The sequence below is a fragment of the Terrapene carolina genome, unplaced genomic scaffold (assembly GCF_002925995.2).
Source record: "Terrapene carolina triunguis isolate 2854851 unplaced genomic scaffold, T_m_triunguis-2.0 Scaffold461, whole genome shotgun sequence".
Taxonomy (NCBI): Eukaryota; Metazoa; Chordata; order Testudines; family Emydidae; genus Terrapene; species Terrapene triunguis.
The window spans coordinates 291,486-302,947 of record NW_020664812.1 but is presented as its reverse complement, the minus strand read 5'-3'; the positions used below and the strand labels follow the sequence as shown (position 1 = coordinate 302,947).

The 11,462-nt window shown below is 54.3% G+C and overlaps 1 protein-coding gene across 1 annotated transcript in view; it reads right to left on the bottom strand.

Moving 5' to 3' along the window:
• Positions 1–8,167: 8,167 nt before the first annotated feature.
• Positions 8,168–11,462, bottom strand: part of LOC112125211 (trypsin-like) — a 4,138-nt gene continuing 843 nt past the window's right edge. The window contains exons 3-5 of the mRNA XM_026658536.1: positions 10,805–11,058; positions 9,820–9,959; positions 8,168–8,320 (exon numbers count right to left, since the gene is read on the bottom strand). Coding sequence (XP_026514321.1) covers positions 8,168–8,320; positions 9,820–9,959; positions 10,805–11,058 — 547 coding nt within the window. The remainder of the gene's footprint in view (positions 8,321–9,819; positions 9,960–10,804; positions 11,059–11,462) is intronic.

Below are 11,462 nucleotides of genomic sequence, written 5' to 3'. Positions count from 1 at the left end.
CCTAGGAACCTCCGTCTTGCAGTGTCCAGTTATGCCCGTTGGACGCTGCAAGCTTATATGAGTTTGTCAATTTAACAAAGAAATTGATATGTCCCAGGCTTGTTATCCCAAGGGGAGTCTCTGACACACTTCAAACCAAACGCACTGCTCCAGGTAGAACAAACAAACAGATTCATTAACTGTGAAAGAGAGACTTTAAGTGATTATAAGTCAAAACGTAACAAGTCAGAGTGGTTACCAAAATAAAATAAAATATAAGCATGCAGTCTAAACTCTCAACCTCATTAGACTGGGCAGTAACTAGATGAAGCAGTTTTTCTCATCCCACTGGATATTGCAGTTCTTAATATACAGGTTTGTTCCGTAAACCTGGACCAATCTCCTGTGTTGGAATCTTGTCTTCTTCTCAGTGTCTTGGTTGCTTGCAGCATAGATGGGAGCAGGCGAAGGGCCCAGTATGTGCCCACTCTCTGTCTGTTTTATACCCGCAGTCCATGTGCTTGTAGAACACAAGTCCAGGCATGTCTGGGGGGCATTGCTGAGTCTCTCCCAGCAAGGTTGAGCAATTCCCCTGGTGTGGCCTCATGCAGGTGAGTCACTGCATTGTAGCTCCCTTGCTGGACAATGGCTGTTGATGGGTTGTTTGGCACCTGCCCGGGCCTTGGTTACTTTCCTTGCTGTTGTCTCTGGGGAGCTAATATCTGACTGATTCCCCCAACTTACAGCATGTTTTAGTGACCACCATACAACACAATTCTCATAACTTCACATGCATTAATAATACACATCTATGGATAGAGAAATGATTTTCAGCAGATCATAACCTCTCCCCTGATACCGTACAAGGCCTGCTTTATATGTAAGATCACGATTATATGAACCAGAGGAATATGGGGGTTGCAGTACGCTCCCCCACGGTATAGAATGTCACAGGAGCACAACGAAACAATAGGTAGGCACTACCAGTGGGCAGTCCAAGACCTGGCTCAGGGACTCAGAGAGCAAATTGGAGAAGAAATAGTTCATGTGGCTTTTCCAAGCTCTGCCCACTAAATAAGCCCCGCCCATACAGTGGGCAGGGTATCAGTTCTGAATGCCCCTCCTCACCCCTCCCCAAGCCCCTCAGTCATATCATGACCCCTGGCACAGCATGAGTTTGACCTGCTCCATGGTCATCCCCATGAGGTGTCTTTGAACGTCCCAGCCAATGCCGTCTTCTGCAACCCATTGTGAGCTGGGTCTCCTTTTGTTGGCCTGTGGGTGGGGCTTGGGAACATCCCAGCCAATGACATCATCCACAATCTGCGGTGGGTGGGGTGTCCTGATGTCAGGAGTGGGTGGAGCTTGGGTGATGGACGGAGCTTGGGAGAATTCCCTCCCATCTCGATGCATCCCAAAGGACCTTCCTGGCTGTCATGGAGGACAGCATTCAAGGAATGGCTCAGCCCTGAATCCATCCACCTCCTCCGAGAGACCTAGGGTGGGGGGCTGGCTGTGCCTCCCAACCCCGAGCTGTGCAAATATCCTCGCAGCCCCCTAGTGACAGCCCAGCCCTGTCCAACGGCAACCACCCGCTCCCCACCAGATTTTCCTGCGGCTTCTCCATCTATCTATTGTGTCCTATCTGCATTGAGCTTTGGGCACTCATAGATCCATAGATCTAAGGTGAGCGAAGTCCATGCTGTCCATCCAGCCTGACCCACCTGCCTAGCGCAGGCCGGAGAACCACCACTATGGATCTCTGCCCACAGCCCATATCTGGGGGGTCGAGCTAGAGCGGAGCTTTTGGAAGGAATCTCCCAATCTCAATTCAAAGTCTCCTGCTGGTAGAGAATCTGCTTCATTTCCCTTGTTCTCTGAGCTGCCACATTCATGCCTTTCGCCTCATGTTCTTGAGTTCTACAACCAAAAGTTCCTTTTCTGTGCCCCCCTCTGCTCCCTCACCAGACCCCACTCGCAGTGGTTGTCCTTGGTCAGTGAGGAGCCAGGGTTCAGAGGTGTATCCATATGCGTTCACCTCCCAGCCGGGGAAGAAGACACCTTCCTTGCTCCAGCAGCTGAGCACTTGCTCTGGCTGTTCCTCTCCGCAGGCCGCCCCGCCAGCCTCTCGTTTCTCTCCACTGGCCACCTCACCTGCCGCTCGCTGCCTCGCCAGCGGCTCGTTCGCCGGCCGACTGTCAGATACCTTCTGGTGCCACCTGCCTCTCTGCTGTGACCTCTGCAGGTCAGTCTCTTAGTGGTTTTCAGCTCTTTGCAGGCTGGGCAGAAACGCTGCCCCATCTCAAGTGATTTCAGCTCTGATTGAGCACTTTAAAATAACAAAGGCTCCTAATGGAGCCTATTGAGCTCTATCTTTGAACCGCGGGGAGGAACAGGTTAAACCAGACTGGGGACCCTTAGGGAGGGTCTCAGGTCCTGGCTGGGATGCCTGTCCCCACCCCCTCTTACTTTCACAGGGCTCTGGCATTCAAGCCCCTGGCTTAAAAAGGTCCTTTCTGCTGAAGGTGACCCCCTCATTTGGGACAGGTTAAGCACAGTTCTGCTCCCCTTTACTTCTACAATAAAGACAACAACATCGATAACAGCATGTCACTGCCCCTGCATTCAGTACTGAAGTGATTGGAACCCAACACCGGTCAAAGCGGATCACTTGGCGCTACACAACGCAGAGGAGGTGTGTTCATGTAAATACAGTTTTCTCCTGAAGTCTCTCCCCCTCCCAAACTAGCTGCCAGGGCAGAGTTCATTCAGACCCTGCTTACATCTGTAACCTACTGATCAGTGTGTTTATGGGTTTCCGCAGAGGACATGCAGCTGTTACGGCCCCCACTGACAAAGGGCTGATTTTGTAGCCCAGACTGTGGCAGATGCTGCTTTTAGCTCTGGAGGCCCTGGCTCCCATCCCCGGTGCGTCAGCCAGGTTTGCACAGGCATCGTCACCGCTAGGGCGCAGGCAGCCAGTGGCAGTCGCGTAGCGTAAGTCTACCCGTCACAGGCGCTGACTTGATTTTTCCCGGTGCGTGGTCCGCCCCTGCTCTGCCTCCAGGCCCCACCCTCGCTCTGCCTTTTCCCCAAGGCCCTGCCCTCACTCCGCCTTTTCCTGCCCAGCCCTCTCCCCACCCGCCCTCTGCTCTGCCCCCTCCTCTGAGCGCCTCCCGCGGGGCTCCGCCCAACAGGTGATGTGTGACCAGCTCTGGGGCGGAACCACCGTGGCTGCTGGGTGCTCAGCACCCCCTATTTCTTTATGTGGGTGCTTGAGCCCCGGAGTGCCCACCGAGTCAGCGCCTATGGTATCCTTCAAACTGGAGCGTTTCAGTGTAGACACTACTTATGCTGACAGGAGGGGTAGGAATCCACCTGCCCGTGATGGAAGAATTCTTCTGTCGACCTAGCGTTGTCTACACCGGGGGTTAGGTCAGTTTAACGACATGCTCAGGGATATGGGTTTTTCACCCCACCCCAAGTGATGTACCCCTGGGCTGATGTAAGGTCCTGGTGTAGACCAGCACTCCGAAAAGTTTCGCTCGTCCATTCAGTGACTGGAAAGAGTGTCGGGTGACATCAGGAGACTGACGATTGCTCGTGGGAAACAGGTGCAGCTCAGTTCACAGTCTGACAGCCCTGCCCCTCCTGCCGGAGCCACCCCCTGCCCAAGCGCCCCCAGATCCAGGGCGCCAGGTGGGAGGGCGGGCGGCACGCCCCCTCCCCCAGCTGCAGAGCGCTGGGCTGAGTCCCTGGCTGCAGGCCAGCCCCCACTCGCCCCAACCCAGGCCCTGGACATGGGGGAAGAGCCACCTGTAGCAGAGCGCTGGGAAGCGGGAGGGAGCCTGGGGGCGGCGCATGGGTGGGACCATGCAGGGCTTCTGCCTCCCCCGGCCTTTGATACCTGCCGCCCATGAGGGGATGGTGTGATGAGCTTGCCTACAATAGCATGTATGACTTAGCTCAATGACTTAGCAGCAAATATGTCTGATGGCCAGGGACGGGACATTGCATGGGGAAGGCTCTGAGTTACTCTTTCCCAGGTGTCCGGCTGGTGGGTTTCGCCCACATGCTCAGGGTCGAACTGATCTCCAGATTTGGGGTCAGGAAGGAATTTTCCCCCAGGTCAAATTAACAGAGACCCTGGGAGGGTTTCACCTTCCTCTGCAGCATGGGGCACGGGTCACTCGCAGGTTTACACTAGGGTAAATGGTGGATTCTCTGGAACTTGAAGCCCTTAACCATGAGTTGAGGATGTCAGTGACTCAGCCAGAGGGTAGGGGTCTATTACAGGAGTGGGAGGGCGAGGTTCTCTGGGCTTCGTTGTGCAGGAGGTCAGACTAGATGATCACAATGGTCCCTTCTGGCCTTAAAGTCTGAGTCTGAGCATCAGCGTCCAGCCATTTGACACTTTTTTCAATGTGGCGCATTTTCAAAATCCGTTAAAAATCCTTTTGGAGCAGCACATTGCGAGAAGGGGCACGTCGTTTCGAACCCAAACAGCCCAAGGTGGAGAAAAAGTTGACTTTTCGATTACGAGCAGATTTTATTTTAGGTGTTTTCTGACCGAAAGAATGTGGTGAAATTGACACAAATCGTTTCCGTGGTGCTGAATCTGCATTTTTTTTCATGGGGAAAAAAAGGGTTGATTAAACCAGCAGTTCTCAATCAGGGGCCCGGGGCCCCCGGCGGGGAGGTAGCGGCAGGTTTTGAAGGGGCCGCAAAGCAGGGCCAGCATTAGACTCACTGGGGCCCAGGGCAGAAAGCCAAAGCCTTGTCACCCCCAAGGGAGGGATAGCTCAGTGGTTTGAGCATTGGCCTACTAAACCCAGGTTTGTGAGTTCAATCCTTGCGGGGGCCAGTTAGGGATCTGGGGCAAAAATCTGTCTGGGGATTGGTTCTGCTTTGAGCAGGGGGTTGGACTAGATGACCTCCTGAGGTCCCTTCCAATTCTGTGACCTGGGGCTGAAGCCTGAGCAACTTAGCTGAGTGGGGGCCCTGGGCGATTGCCTTGCTTCCTAACGCCGGCCCTGGCTTTTATATGCAGAAAAACAGTTGTGGCGGCACAGGTGGGCCGAGGGGTTGTTATAGCATGTTGGGAGTCCTCAGAAGAAGTTTGAGAACCCCTGGATTGAACAGCGTCACCTCACTCTAATCCTGGCCTCTAGATTCTACTGCGGGGTGGGCAAAATACAGCCTGTGGGCTGGATCCGGCCCGTCTAACATTTCTGTCCGGCCCCCTCGCGATCTCCGAGTCCGGGCCACTAAAAATCCCACGGCGCAGCGGGGTGCTCAGGCAGGCTGCCTGCCTGCCGTGGTCCCACGCCGCTCCCAGAAGCGGCCGGCTGCTGCTGGCACGTCTCTGCGCTCCCCTGGTGTGTGTGTGGGGGGGAAGGCGGCTCCACGCACTGCCCCCATCCCCAGCACTGTCCTCACAGCTCCCATTGGCCGGAAACCAGCCAATGGGAGCTGCAGGGGCGGTGCTTGTGGCCGTGGGCAGTGCATGGAGACCCGCTGCCCCCTCCCCCCAAGGGGCGCGCAGAGACGTGTCAGCAGCAGCCGCTTCCGGGAATGGTGTGGGGCTATGGCAGGCAGTGTGCCTGAGCCCTGCTGCACCGCCAGCCGGGAGCTGCCTGTGGTAAGCAACTCCCGGCCAGAGCCTGCACCTCGCACACACACCCCCCCGCACCCCAACCCCCGCCCCAGGTCAGAATCCCCTCCTGCACCCAACTCCCTCCCAGCCCCTGCAGCCCATCCTACACCCCAACCCCCTGCCCCCTCCTGCACCAAACTTCCTCCCAGAGCCCACACCCCTCAGCCTCTCCTGCACCCCGACATTGTGCACCAGCCGGAGCTCCCTCCTGAACCCAAACTCCCTCCCAGACCCTGCACCCCCTTCTGCACCCCAATTCCCTGCCCCAGCCCAGAGCCCCCTCCCGCACCCAAACTCCCTCCCAGACCCCGCACCCCCTCCATTAATACAGTAGAAATGTGCGGCCCGTGACGATTTACCAAAATTCGTGGAGTGGCCCCCCTGCAAAAATTATTGCCCCCCCCCACCCGTTCTACTGGAACATTCATGTTAGTTAAGCGTGTTCCTTGGAAATCATTTACTCTGGCGACAAGTCAATGAGCGTGGTTTTATGGCCCGCTGCGGGCAAGACATTTGCTCCATTTCATCATTCCCTCGGAAGTCGGAGTTGGAACAGAACTACTGCATCATAATGAAAGCCATTGTAAGGATCCAGGCCACTTACGAAGCACTTAGCGACTTCAAAGACTAGTGCAACCTCTGGTAATCCAGGGACAGTTGCCTTGGGAGGATTTCAATCAATGGGCTGCATTGCATTCTGGGAGATTCGGGCAGTTCTCCCATAAGCCGCAGCAGCGGATTTCCCATCCCCTGCTTTATAGCTTGTGAAAGCTAAAGGCCGTTTCTAACACGGCGCGGGGGCAACCCTTTCCCACGGCGCTGGACAAATCTGGGGCGTCAGGTGAACACCAAAGCCAGAATTCAGCCTGATATGGCGCCCTGGGCAACTGCAAGGAGCTAAGTGGATGGGGGCAGACCAATTTCAGAATAAACAAGAATGAGTCTATGTCTTTGTAGGGAGGTTGGCTCGGGGGTTAAGACGCTGGCCTGGGCCTAATCAGATCTGGCTTCAACTCTTTCCCCTTCCACACAGTCCGTGTGTGAACTCAGGCAATTCATGTCATCACTCTGTGCCTCGGTTTACCCATCAGCAAAATGGGGATATTGATACTCACTGCCACACAGGGGCTGTGTGGGTGTTGCCATGGTGTATTGATGCTACACTAGCATCTGAGCAACAGGCCACGGATCTGGAGGACAGAAGGAACCATTCTGCCATGCAGCCTCACCCAGGCTGCAGAACCTTTCCCACGGATCCCTGCCTCAGGCCCAGGTCTCGGGGTCGAGCTAGCACACCCTTAACTCTGCCCCCTTGCTTGTGTGCCCTTGACTTTGCCCCTTCATAGATTTCAAACCCATACCTGATGGGTGAGCTAGATCTCTATGGATCTCTATGGAAAGACTCCAAGAGAGGGAGAATCTGTCCCATCCCTGGGGCACACGTTCCAAGGATCAATTCCTCTCGCTGGGGGAAATCTGCCCCTTGTTTCCAGTCTGGATTTGTCTGTCAGCTGTCAGACCTTGCTCTGCCTTTGTCTGCCCTCTGCTCCCCAAAATCTCCTCCACAGGGTGCTGCCAATAGACTGGGAACTAATCACCTCTCCACCTTCTCTGGGAGAAACTCGCTGGATCGAACTCTTTTCAGCATCTGGCTCTCAGGCAGGTTTTCTAGCCCTTGGATCATTCCTGCTCTTTGCTGAACCCCAATTGCTTGATGTCTTGTTTGACATGCAGCCCCCCCCGGCCCGAAGGTGGGCGCAGTCTCCACTCACGCTCTTCTTGACGCTGTACTAGAGGGGAGCCTGCCACCTGGCTCCTACTCGCTAGCCCTCTGCTTCTCCAGCCAGAGCATCACCTGGGAAGCTCATGGGCTCTTGGTTCCACCGGAACTCCTGGGTCCTTGAGAGTAGCTGCTTTCCAGGGCACCGCCCCCCAGCCTGTGAGTGTGACCCACATTCTTGGTGTTCCTGCATCCTGGAACGGATATTTCACCCGAGGGGTCTGTCTAGCTTAGGTGCTTATTTGGTCCCTCTCCTCTTAGTAGCTGAGCACGTTGCAATATTTATCCTCACAACACCCCTGGGCAGCAGGGCAATGCGCCGATCTCCAGCTTATAGATGGGAAACCGAGGCACCAAGCTAATTGCCCACAGTCACACATGGAGCGTCTGTGTCAGGGTAGGGAATTGATCTCCGCTCTCCAGTGCCTCCTTCTGGCCTTGGAAGCTATGAATAGTGTATTACCAGCAATTAAAAAAAAAAACATTCGGGGGAACATTTCCTTGCGCAGGAAATTCCAGTATTTCAACTTTTCCTTTGGATTTGAGCCCAATTCTGAATCAACTGAAATTCCATTTCTCTGGCCAGCTCCACCCAAGAGCTAGATGCACTTAGGGGACTGAGGGGCCGCCAGCCCCATCACCATGGCAGCGCTGCATCCGCTGTTGCCCCGGAAACCCGGGGCTCTGAGGTCGGAAGAAGACGCGGAGGCATGGGTGTGTCTCTCATGTTTTATTGGGGCTCCCGGGGCGACTCACCCGCCCCGTACAGTTTGCTGGATCCAGTTGATGTATTTGCTGACCTTAGTGTAAACACCCGGTTTGTTAGGTTGGGCGCACTCCTCCAACCCCCACGACACGATGCCTTGGAGGATCCCGCCGCATACCAGGGGACCCCCGGAGTCACCCTGTGGAGATAGAACCGTGTGTCACCAGCCGTGTACCCCTTCCTGACGTGCCCATGGGAGGAGGGGGGTCAATGGCTCAGTGGGGAGGAAGGAGGCAAGCATGCGTTTGGAGAGGGGAGCGGCAAATATGCAAATCAACTGCTGAAATAATTTGCATAAAGCATCACATGGAATGGAACTGGGCGGAACCCAGGCTGGCCCCGCCCCGTGTCAGCTGCAGTGCAGAAGCCCCACCCGTGGTGTCAGCTCCAGCGCTGAAACCTTGCCCCTAATATTCCTGTCTGCCCCCGCTTTGTAGCCCTCTGCTCGCATCTACATTCAGCCTCCTTCCTTGTTGCTCGGCCTCCTTGAAGGCCCAGCAGTGGCAGGTTCGATCCCTGATGCCCCACGCATGGGGAATTTTCTACAACACCCATCCCCACATGCTGCCACGACACGGGGAGGGGCTGAGAAGGGGTCGGCGTAGACCCCACACTACCCATTCTCTGCCAGCTACAGTCCCTGATCCTCTTTCCGCCACTCGAGGTCAAACGTAGAGCTCGCTGGGAATGTTTTGACAAAGCAATTTCCCATTGAAAAACGGCGATTCATAGATTCATAGATTCTAGGACTGGAAGGGACCTCGAGAGGTCATCGAGTCCAGTCCCCTGCCCGCATGGCAGGACCAAATACTGTCTAGACCATCCCTGATAGACATTTATCTAACCTACTCTTAAATATCTCCAGAGATGGAGATTCCACAACCTCCCTAGGCAATTTATTCCAGTGTTTAACCACCCTGACAGTTAGGAACTTTTTCCTAATGTCCAACCTAGACCTCCCTTGCTGCAGTTTAAGCCCATTGCTTCTTGTTCTATCCTTAGAGGCTAAGGTGAACAAGTTTTCTCCTTCCTCCTTATGACACCCTTTTAGATACCTGAAAACTGCTATCATGTCCCCTCTCAGTCTTCTCTTTTCCAAACTAAACAAACCCAATTCTTTCAACATTCCTTCATAGGTCATGTTCTCAAGACCTTTAATCATTCTTGTTGCTCTTCTCTGGACCCTTTCCAATTTCTCCACATCTTTCTTGAAATGCGGTGCCCAGAACTGGACACAATACTCCAGCTGAGGCCTAACCAGAGCAGAGTAGAGCGGAAGAATGACTTCTCGTGTCTTGCTCACAACACACCTGTTAATACATCCCAGAATCATGTTTGCTTTTTTTGCAACAGCATCACACTGTTGACTCATATTTAGCTTGTGGTCCACTATAACCCCTAGATCCCTTTCTGCTGTACTCCTTCCTAGACAGTCTCTTCCCATTCTGTATGTGTGAAACTGATTTTTTCTTCCTAAGTGGAGCACTTTGCATTTGTCTTTGTTAAACTTCATCCTGTTTAACTCAGACCATTTCTCCAATTTGTCCAGCACTGATTCGTCAGCACTGAATTTTTTCATGGGACAAGACACCCATTTCCCAGGCATCTACCCAACGTAGCCGCAACAATGCCCCAGACCTGGCACGAATCAATGCCTCCTTGTCGCACACCGGCACACAGCATGTTGTCCGTGACCAAGCTGGAATACTCTCTTCGACATTCCGCTGCTGAGATGATTTCGAGGTCAGCACACTGCAGCAAGGCTGGGAATGATGCTGCTGGATGCAGGAGAAAAAGAACAATCAGCGCTAAATGGCTCTGAATTCTCATTTGCATCACCCGGGCAACGAAAAGGGAAAATCAACGCAGGCGGGGAATTGCTCAATAAACAGGTTTTGCACCGAAACGTGCCGGTTTGTTGAACAGGGGAGTTTTCGGCCACTCTCCCGACTTGACCCTTTTTTGGATAACAGACTTTCGGAAGTATCAGAGGGGTAGCCGTGTTAGTCTGGATCTGTAAAAAGCGACAGAGTCCTGTGGCACCTTATAGACTCACAGACGTATTGGAGCATAAGCTTTCGTGGGTGAATACCCACTTTGTTAGATGAGTGTCAGCATGGGTATTCACTCCAATACGTCTGTGAGTCTATAAGGTGCCACAGGACTCTTTGTCGCTTTTTACAGATTTTCGAAATTGTCGAGAGTTTTGCAACATTTTCAAACTGGAAAATGTTGAGGGGGAGGGGGGCGTGAGTTGAAACTACTTTTTATTTTGAAATGTTAGGAAAAAAAAAGAGGGGAAAGTTTGAAAGCGAAAGGAAACTTTCCGAAGTGATCAAAACAAAAGGTTATGATGGACCCCGAATTGAAATTTTTAAATAACAAAAATATAATTTTTCCTCCTGGGTCAGGATGAGAAATTTTCTCAATATCTGGAATACCCCCTCTGCCCTTCTCAGGTCCCACCCCATCCCAGATGAAGGAGACATGTGTCTGACTCAATGTCCCCCTCTAGTGGTGGCTGAGTGGGCTGCAGCCGTGGCTAATGCAGCTGGCTCAGCAGCTCATGTGTTAAGATCCCAGAGGTCCCATGTTCATTGCTGTATCGCGTGGGTCAACGTACGCTGGGGGGAGGTGGTGGTGCCCCATCCAGACACCTGGCAGACGCTCCCCGGCGGGGCGGCGTTGCTGGCCAGTGCGATGGGGTGCACGTTGTTATTCAGCTGCACGGGGGTGACGAGTTTGATGAGCATGATGTCGTTGTCCTTGGTGGCGGGGTTGTAGCTGGGGTGGGGAATGAGTTTCGCTGCCACCCGGCGCTGCTCGGAGTCATCCAACTGCCGCAGGTTGTACTCGCCCAGCCGTATGTTGGTGGTGCTGAAAGCAAATGCAAATAGCAGCTTGTCTGGGGAAACTGACTGCAAAACAGCTGAGAGATCAGGCTGCCGGACCCCGACCGAGATCAGGGCCCCGTCGTGCCAGGCGTTGCACAGACCCCAACCGAGATCAGGGCCCCGTCGTGCCGGGCGCTGCACAGACCCCGACCGAGATCGGGCCCCGCCGTGCCGGGCGCTGCAAAGACCCCGACCGAGATCAGGGCCCCGTCGTGCCGGGCGCTGCATAGACCCCAACCGAGATCAGGGCCCCATTGTGCCGGGCGCTGCAAAGACCCCGAGCGATATCAGGGCCCCCGTCGTACCGGGCACTGCACAGACCCCGACTGAGATCAGGGCCCCCGTCGTGCCGGGCGCTGCACAGACCCCGACCGAGATCAGGGCCCC